This window comes from Protomyctophum bolini (assembly GCF_963924005.1).
Source record: "Protomyctophum bolini genome assembly, chromosome: 17".
In the NCBI taxonomy this organism is placed as follows: Eukaryota; Metazoa; Chordata; class Actinopteri; order Myctophiformes; family Myctophidae; genus Protomyctophum; species Protomyctophum bolini.
In genome coordinates this window covers 17048351-17071428 of record NC_137878.1, presented here as the reverse complement: position 1 = coordinate 17071428, position 23078 = coordinate 17048351, and the positions used below count along the sequence as shown (strand labels likewise).

At 42.5% G+C, this 23078-nt stretch overlaps 1 protein-coding gene across 1 annotated transcript; it reads right to left on the bottom strand.

Annotated features, from left to right (window-relative positions):
- Positions 1–2902: 2902 nt before the first annotated feature.
- Positions 2903–20894, bottom strand: bmp8a (bone morphogenetic protein 8a). The gene is made up of 7 exons (XM_080788208.1): positions 18996–20894; positions 10569–10761; positions 8595–8743; positions 6819–6998; positions 6339–6418; positions 6122–6232; positions 2903–4543 (listed from the first exon to the last, which is right to left on the bottom strand). The coding sequence occupies exons 1-7, from the start codon at positions 19597–19599 to the stop codon at positions 4394–4396; spliced, it is 1467 nt and encodes a 488-aa protein (XP_080644334.1). The 5' UTR covers positions 19600–20894; the 3' UTR covers positions 2903–4393.
- Between the last annotated feature and the right edge of the window lie 2184 nt (positions 20895–23078).

The following is a 23078-nucleotide window of genomic DNA, read 5'->3' as shown; positions in this document are numbered from 1 at the left end:
CTCCCCCTGTTTCCTGAAAAGTAACGGTTGGGGGTTATGTCTGAAAGAACCCTGTCCACCTAAAATTTTACAGATAAGAATTAGGTCAAACGTTTAAAAATAAAATAGCAATGCATTTTGGCCCATCATCTGACAGAATAGTCTGTGTTTTTGCATACTGGGGCCCGATTATAATCGTGGACAATGGCAATGTCATTTTCTTGAATTTTGACAATGAAAAACTACCGCAATTTCCGCAATTCCGCAATTTCCGCAATTACCATTTCCGCAATTTCCGCAATTTTTCAATTTCCATTTCCGCAATTTCCGCAATTATCATTTCCGCAATTTCCGCAATTTAGCAATTTCCATTTCCACAATTCCGCAATTTCCGCAATTAACATTTCCGCAATTTCCGCAATCTCCGCAATTACCATTTCCGCAATTTCCGCAATGAACTATAGTTCATGGTTTTCGCAAAGATTTAAAAAACAAATGTGAAAATGATTAAAAAAAAGGACATACTATAGTTCAAAAGGTTAGCTGGACAGAGTTCTTTCAGACATAACCCCCAACCGTTACTTTTCAGGAAACAGGGGGAGAGAGCACCGTCTCCCGATGGTCCTTCCCAGCACCTTGATGTCATGACATGGGACTTGAACCGGCTAACTGTCTGAAGCAGAGGGAACGGGTCAAGCGCTCTACACCATTGAGCCAAGGCACCTTGGGGCATTCAGCAGATGTCTCCTGGTGCTTTTGAGTTTTTATTTTTTATTCCAGCCTTGAAAAGTTCAAATTACTGCAGCATTGAGCTGTAGGAGGAACTCCCGATGGTCCTCCAGCACCTTGATGTCATGACATGGGACTTGAACCAGCCAACTGACTGTAGCAGAGGCATCGGGCCAAGCGCTCCACACCATTACGCCACGGCACCTTTGGGCATTCAGCAGATGTCTCCGGGTGCTTTTGAGTTTTTATTTTTTATTCTAGCCTTGAAAAGTTCAAATTACTGCAGCATTGAGCTGTAGGAGGAACTCCCGATGGTCCTCCAGCACCTTGATGTCATGACATGGGACTTGAACCGGCCAACTGACTGTAGCAGAGGCATCGGGCCAAGCGCTCCACACCATTACGCCACGGCACCTTTGGGCATTCAGCAGATGTCTCCGGGTGCTTTTGAGTTTTTATTTTTTATTCTAGCCTTGAAAGGTTCAAATTACTGCAGCATTGAGCTGTAGGAGGAACAGGCCTTGAACATGGAATGTCTGTACTGAAACCCTGATGATTAGACCACTGCACCATCAGTCAGACACTCTCAGGCAAAGTCTCCTGGTAATTTTGAAGTGATCTTTTGTTCGTTAGCCTTCAGTTAGTAAAGTTTAAATAACACAGCATCATATTAATCAGATCTTTCTTAGCGCTGTTGAGGTCTTCTTTTGTATGATAGTGTAACAGCCGGGAATCGAACCCTGGTCTCCCACGTGGAAAGCCAACATCTTAACCACTACGACAATTTCAGTTATCCTCATTTCTCATCATTTTGGACCATGGGCTATAGCCCATATCGTACGGCATACTATAGCACGCCGCTTTTCATCGTTTTTGAGGATTTGAAAATAATGAAAATATGAAAAAAACGATGGGTTATAGCCCATGTCTCATTTAACCAGCCTTTTAGAATTTAGATGGACAGTGAAAATGTTCTTCAGGAGACTAGAACCCTGACTAGAACGATATGGGCTATAGCCCATGGTCCAAAATGATGAGAAACGAGGATAATTTTTTTTTTCAAAATATAAAAAAAACATGGGCTATAACCCATCGTTTTTGTCAAATTGCGGAATTGCGGAAATTGCGGAAATGGAAATTGCGGAAATTGCGGATTTTTTTTCTCAAAAATGATGAAAAACGGCGCGCTATAGTATGCCGTACGATATGGGCTATAGCCCATGGTCCAAAATGATGAGAAACGAGGATAACTTTTTTTTTCAAAGTTTCAAAAACATGGGCTATAACCCATCGTTTTTTTCATTTTTGTCAAATCATCAAAAATGATGAAAAACGGCGCGCTATAGTATGCCGTACCATATGGGCTATAGCCGCAATTTCCGCAATTTCCGCAATTTTCAATTTCGGCAATATCCGCAATTTCCAATTTCCGCAATTTCCTTCTTCCCATATTGCGCTGCAACGACACTGGGATGAGCATCCCGAAGGGGGGCGAAATTCTAGTACTTATTATTGAGACTCAGAGAGCATGTTGACATGAATAGCAATAGTTATAATAGCATCTGTGTTATAATTAATGGGTTTGATTGATTGATTAAATTAATATTTTATTAAAAATGTAGAACAGTACAAGTACCGTCAAAACAAAATAATTCACATGCCAGTATAAAGGCATGGTGTTGGTGCAGAGGCAAAAAAGCACTGGTATTATGGTATAGGCACTTACTGCATGTTGTACCATTTTGTACTTTTGAGTGATGTTTGCACGTTTGTAGTTTTTGCATGTTTTGCATAATGTTTGAATAATGTTTGCTGTATTAACACGTACAGATGCGCACACATATAGTAAAGTAAATTGATCAAATCTGTGACTACTAAACTATTAAAGTAGCTTCTCAGTCCACCTTAAGACAAATGATGTTTAAAAACAAATAGCCCAGCTGCCTCAACGCGTCTGCGCAGTATTTGAAGGGAGCGTCACTTCCTTCCGGTGTGAGGCCACGCCCGCGAGATTTTCACTATAGTTATTGTCACACATTATTATTCTTCTGGAGTAATACCTACCTAACTTCCGCTGTGATTGGCCGAGCTTTGCATAACGTTTGTAGTAGCCAATTGGCTGTCATACACAACACTGCTTCTCTAGGTGTAATGTTGTTATATACACATTATACACACACATCAACAAACGTAACACATTCCAAAAAGAAACTTTACTTAAATAAAACAGACCAAAATATAACATAGGATTAACATTGTTACCAACTTATTTGTGAGCAGAAAATACAATAGATATTTAACTGAACTGATGTGATGAATGACATCTAGACAGAAATTGCTTTGTACAAAATTACACGAATGCTACGAATCTGTAGGTCTACTACTGATAATAAATGTTCTGAAAAGAAATAGATGGACAAATGATTCAGTGACGATACCTCATCGGTCTGATATAGATTCTTTGGGACCTGCATTTTGTGTTGACCAAAAGATTAGGACCCGGACCCAGTATGAAGACAATAATACGTTTAAAGCTTATGTAAGCAACTACCTGGGTATTTCAATTTAGAGCCATAGTTTGGCTGAATCTGTGCCAGCACCAAACAAACCCTGAATATTAATTTAACCCTTAATGTCTATCGTCTACAAATGTATTCGCTCCGTTTGGAACCTCAATATATTCCAAACGGAGCTACAGATATGGGAAATTAATGTCTGTGATGACTTGGAATAGAGTGACAACTATAGTCTCTCTCAGGGGTGCCCAAAAGGTAGATCGTGATCTACCAGTAGATCACAAAGGCTGTGCAGGTAGATCACATGACATGGCCCTAAAAAATAATTAAAAAAGGAAAAAACTAAAGGCATCTGCCACTTGAATTATGGTGACGTCATTGATTGACAGACATCAAATAGGTCCTGTCGGCTCAAACCCACAATGAAATACTTTGTTTTCAAGAGTGTTGCGCACAAACATTACATAAGTTATAAAAAACAAAACAGTATTACAAACTAATTACAATTTCCCCCCTCTATATCTCATTCCGAGTGTGTTTGTCTTATTATGTAACACCGGCACTGCTATTCAAAAGCCCCTTTCAGGTACATTTTTAAACTATTTTCAGCAATGGGATAATTTTTTGGTGGGTAGATCTTGTTTAGCTCTCAAGTAAAAAATGTGCGGGCACCCCCCCTCTACACAATTATAGTTGTCACTATATACAGTTGTAGAGTATAGTTTAGTAAGAAGAATAGTGACCATCACTAACTGTTAACAGCATTATGTTACACAGAATACAAAAAAATAATTTAAATCTAGTGACATTATGTCTAGAAAAAGGTTGATAGTGCAAATTTTGACCTTTGTTTGAATTGATTGATCATTGAACTCACAAATCCTACTCTAATTGGCTGCAAATGTGGTGCTGGTGCAGGTTCACTCTTCATATCTATACCACAACGATTTCAATATTTCTGTGCTTTAATACATACAGACCCAGATACAGTATGTCCCGCAAGGAGTTAAATATCTGATTTGGTTTCAATTTGTTTCTGTAAGCGTATTTGCCCAATCTTGGATGGTTTCTTATAGTCCATATTAAAGTATTGACTTCGTTTTGGGCTGGGACTTGGCTCACCCTGTGTCCTGGCCACTGGGCTTGGTTAGTGGCTTTCTTGTGAAGCATCATAGACATCCACATGTTTTGACCACCATGTTGCGGTGTTTTTTGAGGATGACATTGTTGTTGTCGTCGTAGAAGAGCACAGAGATGGGGCTGAGCTTTGTGGGGGCACAGCATGCCTTGGGAACCTCGTCCGGTTTCAGGAGGTGCACCTGATGAACAGATTGGATAATATCCATTAAAACCAAGAGCTATACAGTATAGCACATAGGTTGGCTATTTCAAAATAGATCTACGGTCGCAGTGCGGCAAAAAAGTAAATAATTTTAACTCCAATCTTTGCTTCTGGGATCCACACAAAATATTTTGAGATAGGACCGCAGTCAAAATCATATAATTGTGGGGGTCCTTGACATGAAAAAGTTTAAGAACAATGATTATCGCAACATACATTTTTCAGAAAACTGTTTTAGAAGACATTTTCATTATCGGCCTCAAGTCTTTTTTTTTTAATATATTTTTTATCCCACGATTTTGTAACCCATTTTTCACCCCTGTGTCAATCATCTAATGTGATCCTAGGCTCTACACACCCTCCGCCAACCTGGGGAGAGCAACGGACTTAACTCATGCTTCCTTCATGCTTGAGTGTCCAAGTTGCTCCTTTTCACCTGACAGGGGGGAGTTTCCCTGGTTGGACGTAGCGCGTGGAAGGAACACGTTATTCCAACCAGTTCCTTTCCCCTCCATCAGGCGCCCCGGCTGGCCAGGGGGAGGCAGTTTAGAGACCAGGATTACTGCATGTTTTTGTGAGGGTACCTACCCTAGGGGACACGGGGAGAACATGAAAACTCCACACAGAAAGGCCCTTTCGCCAACCCCACCTTTGGGTATGGGCACTGATGACGCGGAGGAGGAAACACGGCCTCAAGTCTTAATAGGTTAACTTAATATATTAAAACATGGTCTTATACCTTTAATTCCTACAAAACATTTTAAGCAGGCAATATTGCAAGAATGTTACAAGAAGTAGTGTAGGCCTAAGTGGTACATGTGAAATATCTTACCGGGGCAATTTTATCAACAGTACAGCAGATGGAGCCCTTATACTGTAACAAATTGAGGTAAACTTAAGGGTGCGCTCCACTGCTCTCCTACTAGTTCAGAAGGATTGATTAATATTTGCAGTATTTCTTGTGTACAACTATCTTCTTGTATAATACACTTACACTTGCCATAACGCTGTGACAAAGCGAAATCAGTTGATAAATCTAGTTCATTGCGATGGTAGGTCACATAATACTATGGAAACCGGCAAAAGCCGTCCGTCCGTCCGACACTGACCTCACCAAACCCTGGATAGCCATACATGGAGAAGACTAGATCATCACCTAGATCTGCATATATGGAGCCGGCCAGCAATTAACCCTTCTCCAAGTCCCTCCCCAACCCATCCTTGTCCAATAGGCACGTTAGCAGCGAAGAAAGCTTGACCTGCATAGCAACCATTGCTAAACTATTTGGATTGGCATTGGACAATCGCTTTTTGGGTTGGGATTTAGTGAAGGGCTAATTGTACCTCTGACCTCAATCCCTTAGATCTCCATATATGGAGCTGATCAGTTCTGACATTAATATGATGATCCTTCCCCAACCATCCATCCTCCCTTTTGACTGATACCTGTCCATTCAAACTCTAGACGGGCCTGCCCCAAAGTTATCACGCAGCCGTGCCCGCGCCCAGTGGGGATTGCACTGCAAGTCAATAATGTAGTTGACCAGGCACTGACCACTTGCTGGATGAGGGCATGGTTGGTAGCGTTCATGCAGGAACCCAGGGGGTAGAGGCATTCTCCATCACAGTAATATGCAGAATAGCCTGTAGGAGCCAACACCCAGTCCTGAGAAGAAACACGAATATAAACATGCAATTCAGGTCTTTTTAGATAAGAGACGTGAATCCAGCTGTGAAATAGCAGAATAGATTAAAAATATAATGCTGCTGACCTTCCATCCCAGATCACTGAAGCTTACATACAGTTCATGCTTTTTACACGCGTGCCGTCCACTGTTTGCATGGCTGTGGTCTAGGACAACACAAAATACATTTTACATAAAAGTTAGGCTAGTTTAGAGCTGACATCCAGAGAGACATAATAGAGTAGAAATGTATAGTAATATACAGTATAATAATTCCACAAAATAAAATTACAAGCTAAATAATGCTGAGACATTGCTCCTGTTGTACTCTTTGTTTACATCATGCAATTGTTGCAGATTTGCATATCAGAATCAATCTGTTTTTATTGTCAACAATAGACACATTAAAGGTAGAGAGAGAGAGAGAGCAGACAACATTAGTAAAATAATAATGTGATGATGCATTCAAAGTGCAATTTTGATACAGTACTATTCAAAAAGATACTATTCATCTCTCAAGATGTTTTGGGGGCAATATGGCGATCATTCAGGGTTCTGATGCCATACCTTGAATGCTGGGGACAGGTAGGTCGTACTTGGTTTTCTTCTTACGGGGGTGTGGTTTTAGGGCCCGGGGTGGGCGACACGGGGCCTGGCTGGCCCTGAAGAAGGTCACCATGAACGGCTGTTTGGAACGAGGACCCCGGCGACCCACCAACCCCACCCAGCCTGCAGATAAGGAGCGGTCTGAAAGACAAGCAATTGCTATAGTATTAACTGTCAAAAGTGTTATTTTCGTTATTTCCGCTTGCTACTCTTTAATGTTGGCAAAGTTCAACAATTTGGACTACTGCTGCCATGGTTTAAATTCAACAATGCTGGGACAGTGCATACACATCAAAATATGCTGGGACGGTGCATACGCATCAAAAGTGGAGCAAAGTAACCACAGTATACCGCTAATCAACTTACAAATTACATATACACAGAGGCATCTAGTATTAATATCACTATAGTCCAAGATTAAGTAAATTTAAAGCAATTGACAATTTAAAATAAATATAATTAAATAATTATACTGTATACTTGATAACATTTTATTTTAGTTTATATACCTTTTCCTTTCATCGGATATCGTTGATTTATTTTTCTTTGAGAAACTAAAAAGGGATCCAGAATAATTCTAAATCGATAAAACGGTATTTCTTTTATAGATAGAAACTTGTACCATACTTCATAATACTACTTTTTTACATGAATAAAGTAGGTAGGTAGAAAATAGCTAAACCTAATAATTCAACATTTCAAACGTTCCTTCACAGAGAAGCTGAGATTTGACAGTTTGTAGCGGTCGACAGTTTGCGCACTAGTAGGCCATTTATGGCCTACTAGTGTGCAACAAGCAAGTATGCACTCGACATAGTGTAGTTCTAGTTTAATTATGTGAACGATTAAGTAGGCCTACCTAACATGGCCTATAATATAATTTAAAATAGGCAGGCTATATACATGCAGTCTTTGTCACTTGGAAATAAAATAGGCGTGCGTGTCCATTCATGCAAAAATCAAAAAGTTATTTTATCACAAGTTTTATTTATAGGCGTGACTGAGTCTCAAAGCATTGTTTGATTAAGCATCTAACTTAACATGTTAAGCCTATATCATCATCATCGTACTATATCATCATCATCATCATCATTATCATACTATAATTCTGACAATGTCTGTCTGAATGTCACTGTGACTGCCGTAGCTCCTCACTGCCTGCACCAATAACTCCCACTTTTCACACAGGCATTGACCATAATAATATGGAGGTCTTAACGAAACCCTTTTTCCAATTTAACAAATTATAAATGAATAATGAATTTATTAGTGAATTAAAAATGCGAAAATGCACCCAGGGCGCAGTACCCCCGCGGCCACAAGGCGGCAAGTATTTCACAACGGGTAAGGGGTAGTTGTTTTTAATTGTGCGGTTTTAATTGCTTGTACAGTTGGAGATATCCTACCAATTTCATATTATACGTCGTTATGCCTTTACAATGTTTTTTCCTCACATATATAGGCCTAATATTTAGTAGTTTTATATACATTTTAGGAGTGAATACATAATGTTTAAATGCCTGTACAGCCTGTCAACTGGTCAGTCAATGCTTCTCCGCTTGTTTATGACAGAAAAACAGGTTTAGGACAAAGGCTACGACAGCTCCCGACCTGACGTGAGTTTTGGCGTGGTGTATGCTCAAGTTCAAAGTCACGCTGGAATGATATGCCGAAAGTTGCGATGATTCCGGCGTAGGAGCTAAATTAATTGAATCCCTTGTTTGAGCCGAGACCCACCTTCCTCGGTCTCCACGTAGAGCCGTATTCCCAGGTTGCTGCGAGGGTGGAGGAGCCAGCGGTTGGATGCAGAGGTTACGTCAAAGGCCAACCAGCCCTCCTGTCCTGCAGGTGTCGACTGCATGTCCAGCAGCACCAGTTCTGGTTCTCTGTGGAAACAAGACAACGTTGGGTTTTGATTTTGCATCCACCATCTGCTTTTTTGCTGAATGTGTTGACCAATTTCCATCTCCTTGCTTTCATATACAGTATTTCACTGATTCTAGGTAAGCTGTCATGGATCAACACAGTTCCATTCGAGCCGCTCTCAAAGTGTGAGACACAATAATTTAAACCCATTGTGTCTTTTACTTGGTCTCCCAGATGATCATGTTATTGATGTCAAACATAAGAGGTTATTCAACTTATTAACGTTTGCTGCTAGGAAGAATATTCTTTTGTTTTGGATCAAGGATGTTGCTCCATCAAAGAAATCATGGCATAACATTATAATGGACTGTATTCCTTGTGAATACATTACATGCATGTTGCATTCTAAATTGGACACGTTCTACAACATTTGGGACCCTTATTTAGATCATAATTGGACCAACATTGTCTGCCACAGTACTTGGAGGTTTTCCGTGCCAACCTTAGATTTCTTATATGCCAGCATTCTTCCCTAGTGGGTGCTCTGCTCTGGGGTGGGGTGGGGGCTTGTTTGCCCTTTGGGTATGGGTGGGTGGTCGCACGGGCAGGGGTCTCGATGCGTTGCATTATGATGCGTTGCATTATGATAACTGTATTGTCTGCCTTTTTTAATATATGTATTTATATACTGTATGGATGTATTTCCTGAATGGGATTCTATCAAAATTAAAAAGCCACTTATTGTCATTATGGTTCATTGTTCTTGCCATGTCTTTGTATATTCAATCTTTTTATTTATAATAGTGTTGTGCCTGAGCTGTTTTTCTTTTCTTTCTTTTCTTTTGTTGTTTGTTATTATGTTCTTGTTGTGTAATGTCTGTTTGTTGTCCTTAAATTTGTTAAAACCAATAAATATACTTTATAAAAAAATAAAGTGTGAGACACAACCTTCACTCCGGAGACCAAGCAGGCTCACTACAGCCCCACCGGGAGAAGACTGGGACACATGGCCCACGTGTACTACATGGCGGGGAACTACACACACTATCTTATTTGAACTTGTTCCATGCCGACCTCAAGATATCTCGTGGATAGCTATTTGATCCATATATGCCAATCACAAGATTACGAGACTTGATTAAAGAACATTAATCCAGCTTTAAAAATTATATATTTTTTTTTGTACTCACAACAGCCTAAATCCTGATCGTCTGTGCACACACTTGGGCAGGGTTATTTGATGCTTTTTGTGCTCAGAATGGGATAAAGTACTTTAGAGCCTAAACATTAATCGTGCTAAGAATATTAATGGTCCGGGTGTTAGTCCACAACTTGGAGTGAGTCTAGACTACAGTTATAGGCCAGTCAATCTAATCTTTCCCAAAAGTAGTAATCATTCACGTCCCTTTTTAGCTGGCCTACTATGGAGGGCTATCACTTCCGGATCGGGCGGATGAGGCTCTTTTTCTTTGCATATGTTATACATTTCACTGGCCTCACGATGGTAACTATGGTAACATGAGGGAATGTGTTTAAAGGGAGACCCATGTGCAGCCAAAGTTGCTGAGGCCCAATAAGCTGAACATTTTGTATACCAAATTCAAGGTTATGTAATATTTACACCAACCACCGGATGGAGCCCCCACGACCACGGACGCAAATGGCACGCTGATCATTACAGAGGCCAAGTGTAAACACACACATTATGCACATTTATTAAAGGCAACACACAACACTTTACGCACAAGACCACACATTCTGTATTTATAGTTAAAAATTCCACACCCGTCAACAAACATAATACTATAAAATATATAAGATATACACCAGCGATTCTTTGAGCACCTGTGTCTGTTCTCTCGTTGTATCTCGTAGACGGAGATGTGCAGGGTGCGGTTGGCTCTCTGTCCCAGAGTCAGGGTCTTATAGATGCGAAACTCTGCGGCCGTCACAGTCTCGCCCTGAGGGAGGGGAGTCAGGTCGAAGCGGAACTCCTTCCAGTATGGACGAGGCTGCAGCAGATCCCGCTCCTGCTCCACTGATTAGAGACAAGGGAGGTAGAGGAGGGTACATTTACATTACACCCAGTGGACAGTAACCAAGGACATTTACTTGGGCACTGTGCCTTTTTTGAGTGTCTACACTCAAAGAACTGTGACAGGGGCAGTGACAAAATGAGGTTGGCAAGATGAAAAATGTAATAAATCTTTCAAAATCGTATTTTAAAAGGTATGTATCAGGTGTGTTAAAATGCACATTTTGCAGTCATGTTGGTTTCCAAAGAAGCTTTACAGAAGACAAACAAAAAGGCTTTGACTATATAGTCTACTTGCCAGACCATAGAGCCCCATTGTGAACCCGGACATGTTGAGTATGCCAAGGTTAAATGTTGAGTATGGGTCCCCAGCAGGTAGAAACTGCCGGATGCTAACTTGCATATGTTGAGCAATTTTCACATATATGTGACCATACGATTAACAACCTATAGAAGGTTTCACATGCTTTATGTAGCATGTGACGTCACGTGTCAAACTAGGGGGTTTTCATGATGCTGAATCCATTCCAAGCATTAGTTTTGCAACAACAAAAAAACAGTCCTTGGGCTAAAAACGACCATAGCCACTGAATCGACTGGCAAGTCGCGACACTAGGAAGTAGAGTAAACATTTTCCAAGCAAAACCAACAACATTCCACTTACAAATCACACACATCCCCAAGGCTATAGACTTAGGCTATAGAGGCTTTTATGATACTGGTGACAAGTTTGACAACAAAATAGTTAAGCTCGTAGGATTTATTTGATCATTTAAAAAAAATCCAAGCAATGGTATCAAACTAAGAGCCTTGTTGTGCTTACAAACCACACACACCCCACTCTTGCCCTGCAGAAGCTTGGAAGACAGAGATGACAACAAAGTACAAGTGCAAAATAAATAGATGCATTATAAAAAATAAATAGAGCTCTGGTTACAAGCAAACTTCTTCAAATGCAGTATAGTTAGTTTGATATGTTCATATTTTTTCCTAACTCGTAGTGACTGGCAACACTAGGCTACTGGACTGGTATGGGGTATACGACATTCACGTGGGTAAAATATAACATTGTACGGATTAGTTGAGGATGAATTCCCCAACTAATATCTATATCTGGCTTATACTGCAGAGTCACTTCATCATCCCCTAGTCTAGCATAACTATCATAAAAAAGAAGATCTACAAGCACTGCGATGTGTTGTGAGCTTGTAGACCTGCTATTTTCGGTGTGCAACACCGCATATCAGTATCTTACACTTACTGTATGTAAATGGGTGACAACTGACATTATCTGTCGCACTTCCAATATCTGTTCCTATTGAACCTGCACTAAGAAGTGATTATTATTATTATTATTATTTTCTTTTAAATATTTTTTATCCCTCAATTTTGTAACCCATTTTTCACCCCTGTGTGAATGATGTAATGTGATCCTGGGCTCTACACACCCTCCACCAACCTGGGGAGAGCAACGGACTTGAACTCATGCTTCCTTCATGCATGAGTGTCCAAGTTGCTCCTTTACACCCGACAGGGGGGAGTTTCCCTGGTTGGACGTAGCGCATGGAACGAACACGTTATTCCAACCAGTTCCTTTCCCCTCCATCAGGCGCCCCGGCTGGCCAGGGGGAGGCAGTTTAGAGACCAGGATTACTGCATGTTTTTTTGTGATTATTTTTTATGTTACACTATACATTTCTACAGGACAATAGACAGAGGTGCATACTGTAGATGAGACAGGGACAGAATATTATAGTAGGCTATAATATATATAATATTTCTTTACAGATGCTGTATGTTCCTGAGTGTCGCAACTGGTTCGTCAGTGTGTATCATTCACATAACATGAGTCATGACCCCACCAAGAAATCTGAATTTAAAACCAATTTGTATCTGTTCCACAAGCTAAACATTTTGATGAATTGCATCAAGGTAACCATGAGATATGAGGGTTATGGTGCATAGCACATGAGCGCCTCTGATTAGTAGAACACTGCGGTGACAACAAGTGACAGATCTAATATAGTACAATATTAATTAAAAAGTTGACAGGAGACACACTTATGTGTGCACACCCACGCGTACGCGCACAATACCGCATGCAACCAGAGCATCAGCACCCTGTGTGTCCTTGTGGAGCCCCACAGCTTGAAACACCAATGGTTTGACACACACACACACACACACATGCACGCACACACACACAGGCACACACACTTGCACACACACACGCTATGTTGAATAGGGGTTGAATAAGGGTTTAGTGGACACCCTGGCTATCACTATCATGCGTGCACATGAACGCATACACATACACACACACACACACACTTGACACACGCAGAGCACACAGTGGAGTGTACAGTAATTAGAGATGCTAAGGGCTTTGGACCACAGCAGCTGCTCAGCACACATACCACTAATTACAGCATAGGCTCATATTTTTAGATTTGCTCCCTCCACAGCAGTATTTTCATCTCCTTTCCAACCGTTAGTTTTTTTCAGCGTGTGTCAGAAGGACCTTTAATTCTAACCAGCTGTGTCTCCTATATCCCTCTACGCTCATACAGTACGTGGGCACACGCTTGTACACCCATGGTAATCCAATAATTACACATTGGGGAATATATGTTATGACTAATTATCAATTTGTTTACAATTTTCAAGCAATGTGTATGGCCATTGATACAGCGCAAAGTACTAGACATTGTTAAGGCAAAATGCTTTGAGCGTTATCACAACCGCGAATACAATAGACTGAGCCCGAGGTCTACACAAGACAATGAGGATCATCACTTATGTTGGTGCTTGAAAGTTTTTTGAAAGTTTGATTATAATCTAAATAAATTGTAGATAATTCTCACATGCAATGTTTGTGGAACACACTAATATTGCAAAAGCAAATATTTCAAAAACTAGCATAAACAGTGGCACATTAATTGTGACCTTGTAGATAAGATTTTCCTAGCCATCATACAAGTAGATAAGATATCTTTAGATAGACAGATCTGTATTGTTAATCAACTAATACATAAAACACATTTTATTAAATTATTAGTATAGGGCGTAAGTGATTAAAATGTTTGAAAAACACACGCTCATGCGTGTGGGGTGTCTCAGGTTTGTCAGACGTAAGAAGGGGGTCTCCAAGGAAAAAGTCTGGGAAACACTGATATAATTCATCGTCAAATTTTCACATGATAAAGGTAACCCGATTCATGAGAAAGAAATATAACTTACAAAGGCAGAACAGGCATCACCAGGGCTCATCATGCTGCATATTGAAATGGTACATTTTGATGTCGTGACCCTAATCACCACCTCTGGTACTGTATGAGACACACAGGATTACTCAAAACGTTGTGCAGTTAAACAATGGTGTTCCAACACACAAAAGGCCCAACATGTCATTTCAAAGCAAATCTAGTATAAAAAGGCTGATGTTAAGTGGTAACATTTGTACCACCAGACAGGTGATTTAGTGTAATAAAATCTGGCCCTGACTAGCAAATTGGTTGGGCAGGCGTTTTGAGCATATTTTATGCTGGAACAGTGGAACCCCATTATTGGCCCGACCACATTTTGGCGTTATCCTATCTGTTAACGTCTCATACCAGAGGTGGTGTGTAGCGGTCAAACCATCAAAATGTATCATTATAGCATGCAGCATGCATGGTGAGCCATAGTGTATAGGTTCAGCTGCTGTTTTCCTCCTCATCGTTTTGTTTTTGTTTTTGTTTTTTTTTGGGGGGGGGGGGGGGGGATTGAACTCCTGACTCTAATTTCACCTTAAAAGTTACTGACAGTCCTAAAGGTTACTTTTGCCTCTCACAGAAATATTGCATCATTTGCCTCACCATGAATAAAATTTGAACAGAGTTGGAGCAATATCTGAATAGAGTTGTTCAGTATTAGTGTTGTTCTAATTTCGATTAGCCCTGTCATGATATTATTATTACTCTTACGACTTTGCTCTGAAATGCAACATTGAGATATCTAGACTATATAGGCACTTTAGATCAAATTTAATAACATAAGTGCGAGCAATCAAGCATCCCTATTCGGAGGTGAACATTCTTACAAAGCTTTGCTTGTAGATCAGCAAAATGATTTGTGTAGAGGGGGGAAAAGGAGTGTACTATTAGTACTTAGGTTTAAGTGGATAATCAACTGCAGAAGACAACCAATTGACAAATAAAAGTGTTGCATAATTTGTATGAATAAAACAACATAAATGGTAAGTAAACATACACACAATGTCAAGTATTCAGAGGCAGTGAGTTTAATGTCGTTTAACGGCCAGAAAAAAAGTGTTTTGTCACTCTGATGTCACACGCATACCCGCTCTATACTATAGAGATATATATACTACAATAACCCTCAAAAAGAGACGAAATTAATACTTGACCAATTATGCAACACTTCCTCTGCAGTTGATTATCTACTTAAACCTAAGTACATTCCTTTTTCCCCTCTACACATACTCTGCAACCCAATGCTGTGAACATTGTCATGATGTATATAGGCCAGGCTTAACTGGTCCGTTAACTGCTATCTAGAATAGCAGTTAGCAGTTAACTGCTATCTAGAATAGCAGTTAACTGCTATCTAGAATAGCAGTTAACTCCCTCTGCGCAATTGCCTCCGATTAGTGTCAATTAATTAATAAACGCTTGCCGCCATTGCCTCCGATCGGCGTCAATCGCGCTTTTATAGTGCATTTGATCGATCGAGCCATAATGCTACTTACGTTAGCCGGTTAGCTAGCTGTGTTGTTAGCACAGCACTGGATCGTTCATATTAGATCGTCGTCGCCATAAGAATCCATTCTATCCGTTTCTTTCAATCGCCTGTATCTCCTATTCCTTGTCCCAGATGGCATTTTTGGTCAAAACAGCGTTTCTTTGACGGCACGAGCCGACGTTGTGGAGGGCAATAGTGTATCTGCATGGATGCGAACATGTAAACAAAGGTTGTCTTGGCAACATAATGCTGGCAGGGACAAGCTCACTTCCGGTTGAGGCAAAATGTGGCTTTTCAAAATAAGAGCTCAAATTAAAAAAATGCTGGCGTGAATTAGGTCCTAATTTCTCAATAAATGGTGGCAGTATAAGAGTCTGCTATCTAGAATAGCAGTTAACTGCTATCTAGAATAGCAGTTAACTATGCTTTATTAGACATAACATTGGGAACAGACAGTAAAGAATCAAGTAATCTAGCTTGAAAGGTTTGCCAGAATTGTCAGTTTCAAGGGAGTTTCAATAGGATTCTTTTGAATGCACAAGAAAAGATCTTGGACATGTACGAAGAAAATGTTAATTTTCCCACGGTAAATTGAGGGAGGTTCGACAGTCCATTCCAGGAGAGGTGGAGGAAGGAAGCGATTGAGAAAAGGATGTTTAATTTTTATGCTCTCACAGATAAGTATCAGTCAGACTACTGTGTGCTTATGTTGGGAGAATATCTCGCAGTCGACTGGAAACCAATTGCATGTCCTAAACAGTGTTGCCATGTCTTCCTATTATAAGCGACTTTGAGTTTATTGTCCTGTAAAGTACTGGTTGCAAAAATTTGGCAACACTGGTCCAAAGCTGCCACTTCAGGAAATGGAAAAATAACCAATGTTCCAATGGGTCCAAAGTAGTTTAGTTGTTATTTAGTCACAAAGCTCTCGTTATTTTTTTTTTAAATTTGTTCAATATGTATAAAACCCACAGCCAGACTTCACCACTTTAACTTAAACTTTCTAAATGTTTGTAAAAGTAGTGAAAATATCAGATGTTCAAGCTCATAAGAAGTTGAAATATAAGGAGGTTTCTGCCCGACAGTGAAGATGTGTTTTCTCACACATGGTTGAGAAAGCTACTGTAAAAATGGCTCTAACTAGACCGGTGACCGGCTGTAGAGCACTGGGTCAGTAACGATGGAAGTTGAAGATCCATGCCCCACCCGGCTATTTAATACCGACAGACGAACAGACGTGGTGCATTTATAGATACTAGAGCAGTGCCCGTTGGAGCCTCTACAGCGGTGCCCTTTGGGTACTGGCCTACTTGGAACCATGCAAGTTGGAAATGCATGCCCTACCCATATATTATGTCTGTGTCCCTTTTATGCCCATATATGAGTTCTTTGTCAGGCATGCCCAAATATGGAGTCTATGCAGACGCCAGACGTCAGAATGATGTCAGAACAGGCCAGCTCCATATATGGACACTGGGCAGGGGCCCTGTCCAGAGCCCAGGTAGAGGCCTTTTTGGGGTGGTTCTAGATAACCGTGGGTCCGACCTACTCGACACCGGGCACTGCACCCCCTGTGGTCGGATGGAACGCATGTGTCGAATTTGAAGTCGGTGGGGCGAACGGTTCTCGAGTTAAGTGGATTACAGAAGTACGTACTGTACACACGCACAGAGACTTGTTGCAAACGCATTGAGCACTTACTACGAGTAAGACGCGCGAACGCGGGAAGCGAACGCACTCAGCTCCATATATGGGCACAAAAGGGGCCAGGGTTCGCAACAAACAAATCACTGGCCCCTTTTGTGCCCATATATGGAGCTGAGTGGACCTGGCCCTTTTTGTGCCCATATATGGAACTGAGTGATTGCTGATGCAACACACTCCATATTTGGATAGCGGGACAGACACACACACAGACACACAGACACACAGACAGACATGATCTGCTAGGTCTCATAGTAAGTGCTCACTGCGTTCGCAATAAATATATCTAACACTTTGGGCTGTATTTTGTGTGTCTTAAGTACCAGGTCTTATTCCCTAACTTGAGTAAACTAATGACCTGGAGGCGTGATCAATGCCATTTGGCTATTCTGAGTGGCCAAAGAGCATTGACCACGCCTCCAGGTCTTTAGTTTACTCAAGTTAGGGAATAAGACCTGGTACTTAAGACACACAAAATACAGCCCTTTGAATCATACAGTTTATAATGCCACTTTATAATGCAATTTGCATTATATTTGCATTATTATTACCAAGTTGTGCACGGATTACACTGCCTATAGGCCTACAGTATGTTCCCCGGAAGCGAACGCAGCTGAGACCCTGCAGATCATGTCTTTCTGTCTGTCTGTCTGTGTGTCTGTCCCGCTGTTACTGTATATTTGGACCTGGCCCCTTTTGTGCCCATATATGGAGCTGAGTGGACCTGGCCCCTTTTGTGCCCATATATGGAGCTGAGTGATTGCTGATGCAACACACTCCATATTTGGATAGCGGGACAGACACACAGACAGACAGACAGACAGACAGACAGACAGACATGATCTGCTAGGTCTCATAGTAAGTGCTCACTGCGTTCGCAATAATCTAGACTAGACCAGTAAGACGCGCAAACGCGGGAAGAAAACGCAGTTGAGACCCTGCAGATCATGTCTGTCTGTCTGTCTGTCTGTGTGTCTGTCCCGCTGTTACTGTATATGTGGACCTGGCTCCTTTTGTGCCCATATATGGAGCTGAGTGATTGCTGATGCAACACACTCCATATTTGGATAGCGGGACAGACACACAGACAGACAGACAGACAGACAGACAGACAGACAGACAGACAGACAGACAGACAGACAGACATGATCTGCTATGTCTCATAGTAAGTGCTCACTGCGTTCGCAATAATTAAATTCACACCCAATGATGTGTATTATGGAAATTGGAGTAAGGGATTATAGAAATTAGTGACTGCTTCTCTCTGTGACAGATAGTGCTAGTATCAAAATGTATTAACTTTATTCTTAATGTCTGTTAAAATGCTTAATCCCTCTTTCTATCCTCATATATGAAATGAACATTCTTGAATGAAAGCATGGGTTTTAAGCTGTCAAATGCAATACATTTGAAATCAATAACATCTCATTAAAATGTAATTCTCTACAGCCCACAGGGAAAAAAAGGAAAACCCAAGGTCGTTTTTCACAACAAGCCAAAATACAATATGATTGTATAAAATTCAGTATGATTTGAAATTAGTTTAGTCAAGTGTTTCATTGAAAATCACTTACTGTACAACAATGCACTGTGAGTCTGTGACACAAACATAACCAGTGAAATAAGGAAGATCATCTCTAAATGTGAAATTAAAAAAAAAAGAAAACATATAAAACAAGTTCAAATGATGTTTTCTCAACTTTCCAGTCCCAACTACAAGGGGCCGACATAATGGCTTTGCCTCCCTCCCCTCCCATCAGCTGACGCATCCCACCATCACCATCACTCACCTAGGTTGACGAAGCTCATCACTGTGTCTGCCTCACTGATCACGGTGCCCAGCGGTGGCGTGTGCGTGCTGATCGTGGGCAGCGCTGCGTGACTGACGTGCCCGAGGCCGTCCGCCCCGCTGAGCCTCCACGCCCCGGCGCCGTTCCCCAGGATGCTGTTCCCCGCTTCCTCGTCGCCCTCGGCCGCCACGGCGTGGTACAGGTCCAGCATGAAGAGCGGCGCCGAGGAGGGCGGCCGGAGGGGAGGGTGGGGTCTGGGCCGCCCCGGCAGGCCCAGGATGGACAGGATCTCCTTCTGCATCTCCTTCTTCTCGCGGCCGCTGAGGCGCCGGAAGCTGGAGTGGACGACGGCCTCGGCCTGTGGGCCCCAGAGGGACAGCAGCAGGAGCAGTGGCAGGAGGAGGAGCAGCATGGTCCTGGGTTGGAGAGGAGGCAGACGGAGGCTGGGCAGTGACTCGCTCTGCTGTTGGGGGTGAAGGCGGCCGCCGTTGTCGTCGCTGTGCGGCCGTCTTCCTTCATGGCGAGGGCAGGAGTGTTTGTGGGTTCTCCAGCTGTCTGAGGAGCATCCCGAGTCCCCAGAGGGATAGGAGATGACTGAGGCCATGGCTGTGGTCCCACTCCTGAGCCCCTCCCGGTTGTTGTCTTCTCCTGTGGTGTTGATCGTTCCTCTGCCCTCGGGATATTCGTTATTACTCTTACTATAATAACTGTCCTTTTGGTCAGCCACCAGTGTCTTCTGACACCAGAGCAGCCAGTCCAGTGTGAATGACTGAACGTCAGAATGTCTCCTACGTCTGGTCTGTTGGCGCAGGACTGCCAACACTGTTTGTCCTTCTGACTCAAAGAGCGACCACAGACAAACGTTTGATTTATGTCTGCTGTGTTTGGAGGGAAGCTGGCCGCGTGCAAGATGTGTTTACCGCCTTTAACTGCCTCTGTTTATCTGTCCCTCCTTCTGTTGCCTTCCCCCTCCTTCTACTCCTCTCTCTCTTTCTTTACTACCTTTAGGTCTTCCACTTCTCCACTGCTGTTTTCTCTCACTGCCCCCCTACTCTCTGTCCTAATGAAAGATAATCAAAGCAAAGGGCATAATTAGAAGCAGAGGCGTATTTGATGTGTTTTGAATATAGACAAAACAATGCCGCTCTGGAAAATTGTCTCTCCTCTTTGAAGTCCTTAAACTCGGTGTTGGTTAAAATTCGGGATAAGTACAGAGCAGGTGTCGCTGAGATTGGGGTGAAACTCGAGAGCTGTATTATCAGATCGCTTTTCAATCTCTCTTTTCAGTTGGACTTCAAAGGGAAGCAAAGGGGCGGGTGGTAGGGGTGGTGGGGCCTTCACACCTGCTGCAAGTCCATGTTCCATGAAAACCAGACGAAGCCACACAAGACGAGTGACTAGTTCCACCGCGGAACAATGAGAAATCTCTCCTGTCCCCCTTCTGGAAGCTGTTATCCAATTATTCGTGAAGACTTATTTATCCATTCAAGATGATCTTCTCCCCCCACCCACGCAACTCTCTCCCTCTCTCCCGTCCAGATGTCCTCTTTAATCCTATTGAAATAGAGATGTCTCCAGAAAATCGCTCCCTGATTGTAATCCTGTGAAGCGATGAGATGAGTTATTAATCCAGACGGGGGGTTCTTCTCCAATCCAGAGGCAGGTTCTCTGCAGTTCTTCAACATGTAGCAGACTGTCATCCACACATTCAGTGTCTGCTGAGAATTATGTTGTGCACAGTATGGATGTGTGCGTGCCCTTTGAATGTGTCCCTCAACTAACTGAAGCTTGGGAGCGTGTATAAGTTGTCCATCACCACGAGGGAGTGTCTGACCAACCACCCCCCCCCTCTCTCTCTCTCTCTCTCTCTTAACCTCTCTCTCACTCTGTCAAACTCTTTCAACCCGCCTCTCTCTCCCTGCCTGCCTCTTTTGAAAAAGTCTCTCTCTCAACCTCTTTCCTTCCTTTCCTTACATCCCCCTCGCCCCTCCCAACCGGTCTCCTTGGGAGACCTCATCTCTCTGTCCCTCCCTTTAGCCTCCACCCATCTATCTTTTCATCTTCTCATGACTGCTTCCTTTCATGGCTAAATGCCGTTGAGTCTCAAACGGCTTGGTTGAAGGGACATCTTGATTTCCCAGATACTGTAAAATTGACGTGTGTGCCTCTGACTAGGTTTTAAAACACTGTAGATGTGATAACCAGCTCCCAAGTTGCAACATGCCCCCAGCATCAGTGCATCACTGTGGTACCTGTGGTTTTGGGTAATAAAAAAATGAATAAAAAGAAAGAAGAAAGGTGAAATAGCTAGGCAAGGAAATTCAACTGCAAGTCTACTTTGAGCTAACGGTGCAGGAAACATCCAGGAAAAAGACACATAAAAAACAAACTGTCATGACCGCTTTTGCTGCAGAGTGAACACATTTCATGTTACGGTATCTAATATTCCTCATCCCATTTCCCGTTACGCTCTGACTTTCGTTTACTTTGGGCAGTAGGTACTCAATGCAGGCATACTGTATGCGCATGCTAGTGAAGAGAGAGCACATGTGAGTGAAGAGAGTGTCTGTGTGTGTGTGTGTGTGTGTGTGTGTGTGTGTGTGTGTGTGTGTGTGTGTGTGTGTGTGTGTGTGTGTGTGTGTGTGTGTGTGTGTGTGTGACTGAGAGGATTTGGAGGGAAGAGATGACTGGGCCGACTCAAATATAGTAGCGGGGCTCAGGCCTGTGCCAGGCCGTGTTTGTGTATGCTTAGCTTCAAAGCAGACTGGTACTTGTGGTCACTTTGAAAAAAAGGGAAAAAAAGCACGAATAACACTGACCAAACCGAGCTGACCACTGTTCATTTTTCTCCTGGCCGAAAGGGCGAGTCCGAAATGCCAGGAATTAGAGTCCGACCCGCAATTTTTCCCCTCTCTTTCTGTCTGTCCTATGTACATTGCTGAGGGAGTTTCCACTGGAGAGATTCTGGGGGTGCGACGGGGTGATATTTACAGTATGCTAGCGAGGAGGAGGAAAAGTCACTGATGGAGACAGAACCATTCGAAATAAATGGGAGATGAGGACCAGTGAGATGACATGAGGCAGGGTTCCAGTTGTAAAAACATTTAGAACATTTGCCCAAAATAGGGATGACAAACGGGATATTATCAGACATACCGGTATTTATGAAATATATCAGACATTTCGCAAAAGGAAATCCATGTATTTAATTCCTTCTGACCAAAGGCCGGGAATCGGGATATCAAAAGCAGAAGCATGGAGCCCCCCACCCCAGCGAACCAAACCCTGGGGAGAGGCTTGTGTGATGGATTGCAGGAAAGGCAAACGACAAATGGGCGGAAAGTGGACAGAAGAGAGGAGTGGAGAAGGTTGGCCTGTGTGTGTGTGTGTGTGTGTGTGTGTGTGTGTGTGTGTGTAGTAAACACAGCCTCACAGCTGCATGAGGGTGGAATCTCAAAGACTAAACTCATCATCTCCGGTGGAACCACCATGAAGTAAAACCAGGACAATAAGCCTCACGCACGCTTTGTGGCACGACGGTGTCGCTGGTAAAAAATAACTGATTCCCAAGTGACTGATTCACCAGGTCAAGGTCACAAAGTTGATGGAGCCTGCGTGTCCCGAAAAGCCTGGAAACATGAGGAATCCTGAAAAATCACATGCCCCGATGATACACACGTGGGATGAAAGAGGACAAATCACTCTCCACATGGTTTAGAACTAGGAACAGCCGAGCCAGATAGCTCATCAAGCCACAAACCACAGCTGGGAACACCTCCTCCTCTCTCCCCCATCTTTTACCCCCCCCCCCCCCCCCCCTCTGAGCAGAAGCGAAGTTCCTAGGGGTGTGTCCTTATCTCTCTGCATGCTGAGGGTAATTGTACCCTAGTCTCAATTAGCAAGCATGTCCGGTAGGCTGTGGTCTGCCGTCAGGCATGCATGAACAGAGATCTACGCAGAAAAAATCCTAAGCGTGCCTATTCTGGGTGAACATTCAGCTAAAATAGCTACAAGCTACAAGCTCATATAGCGAAAGCTGGTTAGTTAATTGGCTAATTTTGGTGAAGAGATTGGTGTAGAGGG